The 14,551-nt window shown below is 54.0% G+C and overlaps 1 protein-coding gene across 6 annotated transcripts; it reads right to left on the bottom strand.

Annotated features, from left to right (window-relative positions):
* Nucleotides 1-696: 696 nt before the first annotated feature.
* Nucleotides 697-13,457, bottom strand: ZNF446 (zinc finger protein 446). Of its 6 annotated transcripts, none has more exons than XM_031457482.2 (7): nucleotides 13,130-13,457; nucleotides 11,698-12,077; nucleotides 11,423-11,624; nucleotides 11,077-11,171; nucleotides 9,896-9,980; nucleotides 9,633-9,713; nucleotides 697-9,527 (listed from the first exon to the last, which is right to left on the bottom strand). In XM_031457482.2, exons 2-7 carry the CDS (start codon nucleotides 12,037-12,039, stop codon nucleotides 9,070-9,072), a joined length of 1,263 nt encoding a protein of 420 aa, XP_031313342.1. In that variant the 5' UTR covers nucleotides 12,040-12,077; nucleotides 13,130-13,457; the 3' UTR covers nucleotides 697-9,069. The 6 variants fall into 6 exon arrangements, with proteins under 6 accessions (XP_031313342.1, XP_031313339.1, XP_031313343.1 ...); XM_031457479.2 differs by having other exon boundaries at nucleotides 13,062-13,456; XM_031457483.2 differs by having other exon boundaries at nucleotides 13,407-13,432.
* Nucleotides 13,458-14,551: the final 1,094 nt, after the last annotated feature.

Below are 14,551 nucleotides of genomic sequence, written 5' to 3'. Positions count from 1 at the left end.
CCTGGGTCTGTAGACCCCAGAGCTTGTGGTGTGGAATGAGAGCTGGCCACTTACAGGCTATGTGGCTGGGAACAATCTCCAGAATGACTTTCCTCTGGTGCACTGGTTTCCTTCCTTGTAAAAAGAGGTTGATCACCCTGCCCATCTCAGAAGAGGTTGGTGGCTATTACCAAAGATAAAGGTGCAGGGAAAGTTCCCCACAAGGGTTACCTGTTATCCCTGATATTGGCATCTTGGCTCAGATGAGGGCCTGTTTCTCCATCAGCAGAGGGAGGGATCATCATTAACAATAGGAGTAACACTGTACCTGAGAACCCTCAGAGCTCCCCCAGAGCCAGGCCGAAGCTGCTGCTTCTCACACGACTGCCTGTCCCATCCTTACCCCATCTACAGGGTGGGTTGTAGTGTTGTTCCCCCACTTTCTGGCCAAGGAAACCCTGGCTGAGAGGGGGGCTTTATCCACAAGGTATTTCACCAACCCCATCAGTGCAGGTGTCAGGCCCATCCTTCACTGTATGGATGTTACAAAAAGATCTCACTACAGATCCGAAGGTTTAAGGGTTCACCGGCACTTTATACGGACTCCTGCCCCTCCAAGCCCCAGCCAGCTTCAGGCATCCACACTTTTTGCTATTACATTTGCAAGAATTAAAACGTAATTGTTTAAAGCATACAAATGACCAATAGGCACATGAAAAAAATGCTCAATATTGCTAATTATTAGAGAAATGCAAATCAAAACTACAATGAGGTATCACCTCACACTGGTCAAAATGGCCACCATTAAAAAGTCCACAAACAATAAATGCTAGAGAGGGTATGGAGAAAAGAGAACCCTCCTACACTGCTGGTGGGAATGTCATTTGGTGCAGCCATTATGGAAAATAGTATGGAGATTCCTCAAAAGACTAAAAATAGACTTACCACATGATTCAGTAATCCTACTCCTGGACATCTATCTGGAGAAAACTCCAATTCAAAAAGACACCTGCACCCCAGTGTTCATAGAGGCACTATTTACAATAGCCAAGACATGGAAACAACCTAAATGTCCATTGACATGATTGGGTAAAGAAGTTGTGGTATATTTATATAACAGAATACTATTCAGCCATAAAAAATAATAAAATAAGGCCATCTGTGGCAACATGGATGGACCTGTAGATCATCATTCTAAGTGAAGTAAGCCAGAAAGAGAAGGAAAAATACTATATGATATCATTCATATGTGGAATTTAAAAAAAAAAGATGAACTTATTTACAAAACAGAAAGAGACTCACAGACATGGAAAACAAACTTATGGTTACCAGTAGGGAAAGGGGGTGGGAAGAGGCAAATTGGGAGTTTGAGATTTTCAGATACTAACTACTATATATAAAATAGATAAATGACAAGGTCCTACTGTATAGCACAAGGAACTATATTCAATATCTTGTAGTAACCTATAATAAAAAGAATATGAAAACGAATATATGTATATATATGTATGACTGAAACATTATGCCACCCACCAGAAATTGACACAACGTTGTAAACTGACTACATTTCAATGGAAAAAAAAACTATTTACTTTTCTTATTTCCTCCCAGACCGGAAACTCAATGAATATTTATCCAATAGATCACGTACATGTTTTACTCTTATTTCATTCAGCTGATCTTTTTGTGTTTTCCTGTCCTACGCTGCTCTAATTAGCATGGCTTTGTAACAAGTTTTAATATCTGATAAAGAATTCCTTCTCTTTACTCACATTTCAAAACATTCTTATCTAGTTTTCTAAGTCGTTTGGGCTATTATAACAGAATGCCATCAACTTAGTGGCCTATGAACAGCAGAAATCTATTTCTCACAGTTCTGAAGTCTGGCAAGTCCACGGTCAAGGTTCAGGCAGATTGGACGTCTGGTGAGAGCCTGCTTCCCATTTATAGATGCCATTTTCTCCATGGGTCCTTTTGTGGTGGAAAAGACAACGGAACTTTCTGGGGTCTCTCTTATAAGAGCACCACTAGTCCCATTCAGGACGGCTCTGCCCTCCTGCCTGAATAACCTCCCAAAAGCCCAGCTCCACATGCCGCCATGCTGGGGACTAGGTTTCAATATCTGCATTTTGGGGGACACATACACTTAGACCAGAGCACTAGCTGTGTGTCAGGACTTCTCCCCAGCTCTGCCTTCCCTCCCCTCAAAACCCCCCTGGTAGAGGAAGAGGAGTGAGAGGTGGGGTCTCTGGAGGGGGCTGCTGGTGCAGGGGTCCCAGCAGGGCATGGGGGGAGCCATGCGGGGGACCAGCGGGTCCCACGAACAGCAGCCCTTGTTGGCCTAGGGGATAAATCATGCCTGGTGCAGAGTGAGTTTTGCACATGCATCAGGTTATACCTGGAAGGAGATTTACTATGAGGGGTGGGCTCTTGAGACTATGAGGCCAAGTGGTCTCTGGTCTACCCTCGCAAGCTGGAGGCCCAGGAAAGCCGGTGGTGCGATTCCAACCGCATCCAAAGGCCTGAGAACCAGGGTGGCCCCTCATGTAAACCCAGCCTGGGGGCAGGAGATGAGACATCCCAGCTCAAGTGGTGAGACAGGGAAAAAAGGGGGAAATTCTTCCTTCCAAGGACTGTTGTTCTATTCAGGCCCTCAGTGGACTGAGGGATGCCCACCTGCATCTTCCAAGTTACCAGGAAGAAAACCCAAACACAGGATAGGAAGCACAGAACAAAAGGCGGGCCACAAAGTGGAACCTGGCGGCGGCTGCCTGACGACCGGAGAGCAAGCTCGCTCGTGGTGACTCTCAGGTCGGGGGTCTGGCGCTCAGGCATTTCCAGGAGGCCAAGCACCACCAGAGACTAGGACACACGTTCAGTCCTCAGCCACGTCCAAGTCCAGAGGTGTTGAAACGTGGCACAGCGTGCATCAGAACTGAGGAACTGCGTGGAACAAATGCCCAAACTGAGACCAGGTAACTCTGGAGGGATTTATCAGAAATAAATGCAGAAAGGGCAGGCTCGCCAGACAAGAGCAAACGCTCTTAAACAGACACAGCAAAGCCCAGCTCTGTTGAGCACAAGGAATACATAGAAACAAAGAGACGAAGCCCTTTCGGCTAACAGGGCGTCTCCCACCTCAGCTGTGCAGACTCCTGGGGCCTCTTGCCCACTGGCAGCCCCACCTCATCACCTCTGTCCTTTGTCCAACCCCAGAAGAGTCTCCCAACCTCCAGAAAAAGACACAGCCCCTCGCCCACTTCCAGACTCAGCAGGGCTTTCCCAGGCAGCATGCCCTGAGGGTAAACACAACTGTAACCACACATTAGCTCTGCTTGTTTTTGAACTTCATGTAAACACACAGTGTGGACTCTGAGTCTGAGATTCCACAGTGTGTTTGCCTGTGGCAACCCCTTACTCCTGGTCGTCACTGTGTACTTAGTATTTCACTGCATGAATGTCCACGGTTGTTTGTCTCGGCTGCGGGTAGTGCGTGGACCTGCCAGTGTCCAATCAGGAGGCAGAAGGCACGTGGTAGTTTGCATGGGGTACACGTGATGTAAACAGTCATTAACTATAATAGAGAGTAACTCTTACAAATGCCCTGGGCTGAGAGAGAGTGGCCAAGGTAGGCATGAACTTTAAGGGCTGGGATTTAGGGGGAGGGTATAGCTCAGTGCTAGAGCCCATGCTCAGCATGCACTAAGTCCTGGGTTCAACCCCAGTACCTCTGTTTAAAATATAAAAAGACCCTTTCCTTGTTTGATACCAGGAACACAGACACCAGCAAATAGATTGTACAGCCAGACAGTCTGATTTGGGGTTTCATTCTTGATCTGGCAATTTCAGCGGGCAACAGTCATCAGCAGGGAAATACTCATTCCTTCTTCGACCCAGAGATCTTTTCAGGAGACTATCTTAATTGTCAATAGTTTATTTTTTGATACTTTATTGAATACTCATAGTTTTTGCATGATGAGAAATTTAAAAAGATATTTTTGATAGTTCATTGGGACATTATGAGCAATTTTTTAATGTCACAAAAAAAATTGGGGGGGTAATTAGGTTTGTTTGTTTATTTAATGGAGGTACTGGGGATTGAACACAGGACCTTGTGTATGCTAAGCACGCGCTCTACCACTGAGTATACCCTCCCTCCTCAATAGTTTTTGTCATTTTATTTCTAAATTTATTTATGATTAGAAAGGTGGATTCTATAAAACCTCTTTATCAGATTTCATACCCTTTGAAACCAAGCAGGACCCTGTGGGGCCCCCCTAACCCCTGTTCTTGTTTATAGAAAAGGTGGCCTCCAAAGCTCCCTGAGTCACAAAAGGGCGAGAGTCACAGACTCAGTCTGATGCACATTTCTGAGTCGTCATACAGATACTGTTAACAGCCACCAGATAAGCAGCTCTTTGCAGGAAAACCACCCCAGTGAGAAGGCCCTCTTCTGGTCACTGCAGCAGAACTATACTGCCACTGACCTTAAACCTGGCACCCCACACCCCGCTCATCTCTGGCCCAAGCACACCTTGCATGTCTTCTGACCACACAATCCCTTGCCTACCTTTTGGTCTTTTCCCGCAGATCAAAGAAGTAGAAATGGAGAGTAAGTAATTAACAGATGACCAGATCTCATCCCTAAGTCTCCCTTCAGTCATCCTGGGAACACACTGTGAACAAGATTGCACCTATGGAAATTCACAAGGAACTGAAAAGCCTGCACGTGGCAGGGGGAGGTGGTGAGGACTCTGACCCTCATCTCAATGAGCAACTGAGATCACTTCCCTATTTTTTCTTTGAAAACTTCCGTGGCTGAGCAGAATCCTCGGGGATGGTATTTTGGGGACCCTAACCCCAGACTGCCAGCATTCTGATTAAAAGTAACTTTCCTTTCCATCCACATTGCCTCTCCTATTGATTTTTGAGCCAGACAACATTGAGTAACACCTTTAGCATGGTTATAATAAAAAAGACAATAACAAGTATTGGGGAGGCTGTGGAAAAACTGGAACCTTGTACATTGCTAGTGCGAATGTAAAATGGTGCAGATCCTTTGGAAAACAGTCATCACAAGGCCAAATGTAGAGTTACTATACAACCAGTAATTCCACTTCTAATAAAATTTTATGCCCAAGAGAGATAAAAACAGATGTCCACACAAACACCTGTACATGAATTCATGTTCATAGTGGCACTATTCACAGTTTCAAAAAGTGCAAACAATGCAAGCTGCCCAAACACCTTAGGAATAGATAAACAAAATGTGGTAAATGCACAAGTGGAATATTACTTGGCAGCAAAAAAGGAATGAAGCTCTGATAGATCCAAAGGGACAGAAAGGAGATTGGTGACTGAGGAGCTGGGCGAGGACTGCTGACACAAATGTGCTTTTTGGGAGTCGTGTGAAATCATTCTAAATTTGTGATGATAGAGACGTAGCTCTGGGAACAGACTAAGAACCACTGAATCGTACTTTCAATGGGTGAATAGCATGGTACATGACTATCTCCATAAAGCTGTTAAAAGTCTCTATACTAAAATTTAACATTTTACGACATGTTTGCATTCATTTTTGTGTTTTAGAGTATTAAGTCTGCTCTATCTTGACAGCTGAGTTTTTGGCCTTCCTTCAAAGTCGCACCTCAGGCCAGTACCCTGCTTAGAGACTTTGGAGCATGGTGCCTTCCTCCAGAGTGTCTTCACCTTGGACCACAGCTGCCAATGTGGGCAGCGTGCACCCAAGAACCCACCTTTCAACCATCTTCTGTTCGACCAGCCCTGGGGTTATGGGGGAAGCTGAATGCACAACACGGACACTGGACACATGAAATCACGGCCCAGGAGGAGATCTTGTGCCATGCAGGGTCATGTGCACTTGGAGACAGAGTGGGAGGCAGGCTTTGATGAATGAGAGGCTGGGTGGCCCCCGGCTCCTACAGCAGAATGACTGGCTTGGCGGGATAAACCCTTTGGTAAGGAGGACAGTTGGACTTGGGGCTCTGACCCCCAAGAGTAGTGCAGGGAGAAGGATTTGCCATCCGAGGCTCTCCTGGTTCCAGTGTCAAGGCCACAACCGGTGTTGGGCCTTACCTTCTGCCTTTACACCACAGCCACAGGTGCTACCAGAGTCAGACCCACCCAGGTCAGATTTTCACTCTGCAATCACTGGGTCACCTTAAGTTGGCTTAACTCAGCAGCAGTGGCTGAGGAGGAAGAAGGGGCCTGGAGGGAGGCCCAGGTAAGGAGAAGGAAAGGCTCTTGAGGTGGTTGTGAGGATCAGATGAGCCTGGGGGTTGGGGGCAAGCAGCTGGAATCAGGCAGGAAGATGCCTCCCCAGCCTCAGCCCAGTGGACGGAGGGGCTGAGTGGGTGCCATGAGATGGGTGGCTTGGCCCAGCTTCTAATGCCAAGAGGTAGATTCTGGAAGCCGCCCTGCAGGCTGACCGTCCTGAGCTGGCTGGGGTGAGTGCCACGGGTGGGCTGTCTAAGAAAAGCCACATTAGACAGGGATGGATCTGAGTACAGGAAGATCCAAACCATGATGACCAGATGTTTGAGGAAGTGACAAGCAGAGATGCACACAACCGGTGTTCGCGGGAGAGGAGACAGTGCACACAGCCCGCCTGGCATCCACAGCAACAAGAGCATACCTGTGTTCTGCCTACACCATGGAAAAGGACAGGAGAAAATGGGAGTCCAGGAGGTTTCAGCTGCTGGGGACCCTTCTGGAGAGAAGGCAGACAGGCCCCGTGTTGCTGGGAGATGCTGGCGCATCCATCGAGAATTAAAACCCCTGTGCCCTGTCAGATGACCCTGAGATGGGGAGGTTATTCTCAATGGTCCCAGTGTCCTTGGATGTGGAAGAGGAGGGAGGCAGGAGAGAGTCAGGGTGATGCACTCTGAGAGGGAGGGGACTGTCTCCACAGCCAGCGAAGCTGAGCCATGGATGCTAACGGAGTTGACAAAAGGAATGCAGCTCAGCCGCTCCTAGACTTTAGTGCAACTGTTCTGACTTCTGACCTACAGAACTATGATTTGTGTTGTTTTAAGACAACAAAGAAAATTTAAAAACAAGAACAAAACTCCCATGCTCCTGCTCTGGAAACGGCCGGAGTCCATCTAAAGCGCACACTCAAGTGAGGTCAGCACAGCACTGCGGTGGCAGGAGGACGAGGGACTATCTGGGTTTGATGAAATGACAGGACGGCCAGAGACAGCATCCTCACCCAGGCCTTAGGAAATGCTGCAGATTTAATATCACTGGGAGACGAGGGGGTGAGACGAGCAGGACTCCAAACCACCCGCAATAGCCTCACAAGCTGCACGAGACAGATCCTGTGTGCAACCCTTGGGGGCCCACCACCCTGACTGTGGGGCTACAGACTCTGTTCATGATCTTCTCTGCTCTCTTGTCTATTTCAGACTTTCTAACAAACATAAACTTTCAATCTAGGAAACTGCTGGCCCACCCTCTCTCAGCACCTTGTGTCCCCCTGTGGTTGGGCCCTCAATGGCTTCCACCCTCCTCCCCAGCTCCCCGGGACCTGGCCTAGCTTGAGCACTCGCCCCCTGCTCGCCCACCGGGTGACCCCTTCCCAGTTCCACCTCCAGCCCGGCTGTGCGTCCCCAGGCCCAAGTGTGGGAGCAGTGGGTCATAGGTCCTGAGAAGACTGGAGATGGAGGCAATGGGCCCTCCTAGGTGGAGGCTTCCCCCTGCCAGCTTCAAGTGGCAGCAAGGTCCCCACCCCCAGCCCAGGTGTCCCCCAGCCCTGCCCAGTAACCATAGTCACACACAACCCCCACCTGCCACCCCTGCATGTGCCTGAGGCTACAGAGGCTCCTTTCTCAGGTGCGCCTGTTTCCCTGAAACCCCTCCCCCCAGGGAAGCACTCTTTGTTCTCAGAGTGGAAAAGACACAGAGAGTGCAGGATAACAGCCCCCAAAGACATCCACGGCCTGTCCCTGCATCCTGTGAATATATCACCTCATACGCAGATGTCAGGTGTGCAGGTGGAGAGCGGACAAGCTGTGACTCTGAGACAAGGAGATCATCTCGGGTTACTAGGTGAGCCCCAGACATAATTCCGAGGCTCGTTACACAGAGGAGACAGTACAAGACTTAAACACCCACTGCCGGCTCTGAAGATGGAGAAGGGGCCACAAACCCAGGAATGCGGTGGCCCCTACAGTGAGAAGAGGCCATAAAGTGGATTCCCCCTGAGAGCCTTTGGGAGGAACCAGCCCTGCTGACACCTTGATTCCAGCCTCGTGAGACCCAGTTCAGTGTCCTCAGAGAATACACCTGGGTTGTTTCAAGCCACCACGTTCGTTAGAGCAACCATAGCAAAGGGACACAGTACACTGACCAAAGTCCTGAATGACTGCCCAGGAGCCCAGACTGACTGCCACAGGCAGCACGCAAGTGACCCTCTGCCCTTGAGCTTTGTGACTGACTGACCAACCATGTGGGCTGTGGGGACGCCCCTTTACTCGAGGGCCATGCTTGTCCATCCCAACTTGGAAAGAAGTTCCCTGAGCATCCATTCAGACTGGGACTTGGGAACGTGAAGGGCAAGGCCAGGGAATGAGGAGTGTGGCCAAGGGCAGGTAGGAGGGGCCTGGCCCTTCTCAGGGGCACACCTGATCCGACCAGCAGAGCCCAGAGGTCAGGCTTCTTATGCAGAAACTTCCCCAGCATAAAAGTGGAACGTGTTAAAAACCTCAAACGCAGAGTGGACAGACTTTAGCCTCCCACCCACTTACAAACAAAAGCAAGCCATGCTCTCCTGGGCTTTCTGCATTGTCTACTTTTAGACCTCAGGCCCAGCTGCCACAGGAGGGCAGGAAGGGGCCTTCTCACCAGAGCCAACTGGTCCCAGGGCTGGGGAGAGTGGTCACCTGCCTCAGGTCACAGGTGGGGAGCCACCACTCGGAAAGGGGGGGGGGGCAGGCGAGGAGGGAGTAGGGGACCCTCCTGGGGCTCTGACTCACTCCAGGGTCCTCTGTGGGTCCAAGTCTCCCGGACCGATGCGGAGTCACCGAGCACTAGAACCGGGGCCCCAGGCGCGGGCAGCCTCTCCAGCGCTCACAGGGCCTCGGGCCGGTGGCCCTTGCGGTGGATGACCAGCTGGGATTTCCAATCGAAGCTGCGGCCGCAGTCGCCACAGCAGTGGCGCCGCTGGCCGGCGTGGCCCTTGCGGTGGATGACCAGCTGCGACTTCCAGCTGAAGCTGCGGCCGCACTCCTCGCACGCGTAGCTCCGTGGGCCGGTGAGCGCGCGCCGGGGTGGCCCCTGGAGCGGCTTCTCGGCGCCCGGGCCGCCTGCGTGCGCACGGCGGTGGATGACGAACACCGACTTCCAGTCGAAGGTGCTGCCGCACTGCGCGCACGTGTATGGCTTGCTCCGCGGGGTCCCCGTGGGCGGTGGCGGCACTAGCGGTGGCGGGGCGCCCGCGATGGCCGCGGACGGGCCCTCCCAAGCAGCCGGCCGCGGGCCCAGGGGCGGCGGGGCCTCGGACGCTCGGGAGCTCTCGCTCTCACCACCTGGGGGGCAGACGAGGCAGAGCCGGATTGCCCAGGGCCTCCAGCCCTACCCCAACCCTGCCGCGGGGCAGCCTGAGAGCCCTCCCCGGCCACCAGGTCACTCACCCAGGTGGAGGCTTTTGTGGCCCTCTGTTCCCGCGCTCAGCGCCTCCCGCTCCACCTCCGCCCGGGGGCGGGGCAACCCTGCTGGGGTCGGGGGCCCATCAGCTGCCAGCCCTGGCACCCGGCGGGTGAGGGGCTCACACGAATGGAATGCGAGACAGGGATGGGCACCCTACCGGGCGATGAGGTGCCCCTTGGGAAGCGTTGGAGGCAAGGTGCTCACAGGGAAGGGTGGGAGGCAGGCCCCAGAGGAGAGGGGTCCTCACCCAGAGAGACCACCGTGCCGTACTTCTCCAGCATGGCGTCCCAGTACAGCTCCTTCTGTGAGGGGTCCAGGAGCCCCCACTCCTCCTGCAGAGATGTGGAGAATCACTCACAGGAAGCTGGTCTAGCCCACAGCCCACCTACCCGTCTGTCTGTGGTCACATCACTGCTAATCACCACTGGGGCAGTAGGTTTCCTAAACCTCACCAGCCCAGGGCCAGGGAGGGTGCTGCCAGCACCAGTCCCCCTCAGCTGCCTCACCCCACTTTCTGGCCACACAGATTGGAGCTGAGAGCCCCTGGATGGGCCTTGAACAGTGTGTGCTGCACTGGGAGCAAAAGGCCAGGGACTGGCAGGGACCCCAGCTACCTCTTCCAGGCCTCTGGTTAAAAGAGGAACAGAATGCCTCCCTAGGGAACTGGCACTGGTCTCGGCATCCCTGGATGTTGGACCCGCCTGCAGGTGGGAGGTGAGGCAGAGAGCAGGTGCAGCCTCACACCTTGGTACACAGGGGATGGGGAGGCCAGCTCCCGGGTGCCAGAAGTCGAAGCACAAGCCTTGCAGGCTTTACCAGGGGATGTGCTCCCTGCTCGTGAGGTCTGCTGGGTTGGAAAAAAGAATCCACTGCGTCCAGGGCAGGGAGGCAGCAGCCACAGGAGCCAGAGTGTGGCTCTGCAGCTGGAAGAGAGAAGGCTTGGGGGTGTGGCCCTCCCACCCCCCAGTTTCCGATTGTGCCTTCTGGCTGTCGCTGGATCCTGTGGGACTTCTCAGTGTGGAGCATGTTAGGAGCAGTGCTGCTGGGACAGGACAGAACCCTGCTGCTCACACCCAGGAGCCAAGCACTCTGAGTGGAAGGGGCTGGTACGACCAGCTGGCCACAGCTCAGGACTGCTGGGGGCTGTCAACCCCCGACTGACTTCTCTGTAAGTGGGAAGCCACCCACTGTCAGTTCCAGTTACTCTAAACCACATTCCCAATCGCCTAAGGCCAAAATCCTTCGCAAGCACTGGTCTGTCCTTCTATCCTTCCTGCACCAGTAGGGGAGCCCTGATATCAACTCCACTTCTGGGCAGCAAAGAGCACAAGAAGTGCTAGCCAAGGAGACTTGACAACCAGCACAGGGGGCCACGAAGGACACCCTCCTCCCATTGCGGGCCTGCACCTGCCATCAGGGGCTGCTCACCTGAATCCTGGGTGGGTGAAAGGGTGCAGAGGCCAGTTCCTGTTGTTCAGGGTACCCCTCGTGGGTCTGGGCTGGATTTGGGGAGCAGGAGAGTGCTAGGAAGTGAGGCAGACAGGGGTCAGGGACTGCCCATGTGAGCCAGGGCAGGCAAGGAGCTGGTGTTGGTGCTGCAGCCTGGGCCCTCCCTGGCCAGCAATGAGGAGTCCTCTGGGTCACACAGCAGACAGGCAGGCAGCCAGCCTTCCCTCCAGCCACCCGGGAACCAAGCTTGGCAGTCTTCGGCCCCCTGTGGGTCCCCCTCCCAGCTGTGGGCACGCACACTCCCTCCAGGAGCTCCCACTCTCACCCATCTCCTGCCCATAGCCATCAGGCTCCTCCTTCACGCTGCAGCTGAGCTGGGAAGTCTCCTCCATATGGGCATCCTCTGACCCCTCCCTAGAGGCTGCCCTAAGAGGCTCCACTGTTCCTGAAGAGGGGTTGCTCCCCACAGACTCATCTGTCTTCTGTGCTGCTGGGACCTCCCCTTGCTTCAGAACATGTGCTGTAATCTGAGAGGGAGAGGCAAGTCAACGGGGTTTGAGTCTCGCCCTGTCTCTCCAAGAACCCAACACAAGCACTCACCCAGCCCAGCAGCTGCCCAGGGTCATGCTGCAGCCCCTCGACCAGGGCAGCAGCCTCTTCAGGGCTGTTTGGCCGCTGGCCCCGCACCCAGGCCTGGATCTCAGGTGGCAGCGCACCCAGGAACTGCTCCAGAACCAGCAGCTCCAGCATCTGCTCCTTGGAGTGCACCTCGGGCCTCAGCCACTGGTGGCACAGCTCCCGCAGCTGGGCCAGGGCCTCACTAGGACCAGCCACCTCCTGGTAGCAGAAGCCCCTGAAGCGCTGGCGTGCTGCTTCAGGCTCCTCCAGGGTGGCCGCAGGGTCAACAGAGGGCAGGCGTGGGGGGCCCAGTGGGGACGGCATCGTTGTGCCCAGATTCTTCTTGGAGCCACTAAAGGGTCCTGCAGGAAAAGAGGGGTCAGGGTGCCAGCCACAGGCCACAGCCCAGGGAGCTGAGGCCACAACACACACAGAGGATGTGTGAGGCTGAGGTGGGGAAAGCTTCATGGAGGGTGGATCACAGGAGCTGGAACTGAGAACAGAAGGAAGATTGTGGGGGGAGGGTATAGTTCAAGTGGTAGAGCCCATGCTTAGCATAGCTTAGCATGCTATGAGGTTCTGGGTTCAATCCCCAATACCTCCTCCAAAAAATAAATAAACCTAATTAACTCCCCCGACAAAAAAAAAAAAAAAAGGAGGAAGCCTGTGAACCAACGCTTGGAGGCAAGTTGTCTGATGAAGTTTCCAGGAAACAGCAGGGAACTGTTGGGAGATGATGGAGAGGGAGGCAAAGAGAGTTATCACAGGCTCCCAGAGTCAGGCTGAGGAGCCCCGGAAAGTGCCCCTGCAGCACAGAGAGGGGGCAGTCAGGGAGGCTGTGTTGCAGCGATCCAGGGAGAGCACTGGGGCCAGGCTGCCCGTCCCCACTATCTCTAGGACACGTTGACTCAAGGGGGGCACCCTGAGGGGCTGGCCTGCGCCATGAGTCGAGGCAGGGGCTGATGTGGACCCCGAGACACCGTGCTCGCTGACCACGGCGAGCTGTGCACGGCTCACACCGTCTGGACCCTATACGTGAAAAGCAAGAGCAAAGCAAAACAGAGCCACGAGTCGTGTGGAGCTGTCGGTGGGCAGCTGTGTGTCGGCCCTGCGGAGGGTCTGGAGTGGATACGCCCACAGGGGACCAGTTTGACAGGCTGGACCAGGCCTGACTCCCGGAGTCCGCCTTCCAAAGAGGGACGGGAAGCAGGAGGTCTTCCCGATGGAGGGGAATGGGGGTCCGGGTGGGAGGAAGGGACCCGGGCGAAGGCTAGGAGGCGGCACGCTCAGGGCACGTCTAGAGGTAGCGGAAAAGGCCACGCCCACCCAACCAGGCCCACGCTCACCTCAGCCGCAGGAGGCCACTTGGGGTAAGTGCCCCCACACCGCCCAGCCCGCCTCTCGCGGGACTCACCCGCCTGCCCCTCGCGCGTTGCCCTGGCGACGCCGCCCTGGCCAATCACGGGTCCGCTCCGAAGGCACCGCCCCCTCCCCTCGGACTACGTTTTCCATGAGCCTCAGCAAGGAAGGACAGGGGCGGCCTCTGACAGCCGATGCTCCTTTTCGGAGGCCTCTCACGACTGAGAGGCGCCACGTTCCTCCGGAGGAATCTGCGGAGTCTCAGGGTTTCGGGTGGCTCCCTCCTCTCACCAGCAGCCGCCCTTCTTTTGCATCCAGGCCCTAAGACTCACCAATGGCCGAGACGGACGGTACCTTCGAATCCTGCGCATGTGCACAGCAGGACCGGCGCCTATTGGCAAGCGAGGTGAGGGGTAGGGAGGAGCGTGACCTTTTGGCCAATCAAAGCTGGCACCCCGCCCAGGCTCCTCCTCCAGAGCCCTTCTTGAGGCTTCTCTCTTGTCGCCCAGCTGTCGCCTTGGTAACCCCTCGGCGCATAGCTGCCCGCCTCCCGCTGTTTCCACGGCAACAGCCAGTGTGTTGCCCTGCCTTCCTTGAAGGCCGGAAGTGATGGCCTGCGGAAGCATAGGTCCGCCGAGACTCGCCTCCAGGTGGTCCCTGGAAGAAGAGGGGACCGGCCGGGAAGGCTCGCCTAACCCATGGCTGCCTCCACCACCCGCGGGAATTTCTCCAGCGAAGATTGCGGTGGGGTCCTTCATTCGACCACCGCTGAGCGCCCTGCGGACATGCGGGGACAGCCGGCACCCTGGTGGGCACCCATCTACTGATGAGGAAACTGTCCCACGACTTATACCCTCAGAGTCTCAGACAGGCCTTTAGCTAGATCAGTACTTCAAAGTGAGGGATGGAGATTACTGTTCACCTTTTATTTCTCACTTTGGGGACCAGAACTAGTAAGGGTGGCCTGTATTTTTATTGTACTTCAATAGGGAATGTTACTGCTTTTAAATTCTGACCGTGGGTCAAGGTGTTTTGCTTCTACACATCAAGTGGCTGAACCATGATTTATTTATTCGATTCTAAATTGCGTCTGCCTGTCTTAGTTTCTTCTCATACCTAGGAACCCCCAGCTCCCAGCTCCCAATGAAGAGCAGTGGTCTTAAACATTTATTGGAAGCTCTAAGCGTGTGCGTGGCTGGGGCTTGCCAGCTCTTCCCAGTAGGGATCAGATTGGGCTGTTGTGTAGGGGCTCAGTATTTAGCTTTCCCCAAATCAGTGACAGTTCTCACATCTCCATCCACTTCTAGCTTTAGAATGCTGTTGCTTCCTCCTTCACCATCCTCATACTTGTGGGTTTGTTTCACACTCTCCTGTGGTTTCAGTGGGTTTCTGTACTACATGAGATCCATGTGTTCAGTCCATCATTTTGACCAAGAAAAGCCCAGGGACACTTTGTCACGACCTGTTTGAGGCTGAG

The sequence above is a fragment of the Camelus dromedarius genome, chromosome 9 (assembly GCF_036321535.1).
Source record: "Camelus dromedarius isolate mCamDro1 chromosome 9, mCamDro1.pat, whole genome shotgun sequence".
NCBI classification, from domain to species: domain Eukaryota; kingdom Metazoa; phylum Chordata; class Mammalia; order Artiodactyla; family Camelidae; genus Camelus; species Camelus dromedarius.
Note: the sequence above shows the minus strand (reverse complement) of the source record. Positions and strands in the feature narration are given on the sequence as shown.

Coding starts and splice junctions, on each gene's coding strand:
- ZNF446 (XM_031457476.2), bottom strand. CDS start 12,183: ATGAAGCTTTCCCCACCTCAGCCTCACACATCCTCTGTGTGTGTTGTG. Junction 9,981..11,076: donor TTCACCCACCCAGGATTCAG/GTGAGCAGCCCC, acceptor ACATCTCTGCAG/GAGGAGTGGGGGCTCCTGGA. Junction 9,714..9,895: donor CGGCACGGTGGTCTCTCTGG/GTGAGGACCCCT, acceptor CCCCGACCCCAG/CAGGGTTGCCCCGCCCCCGG.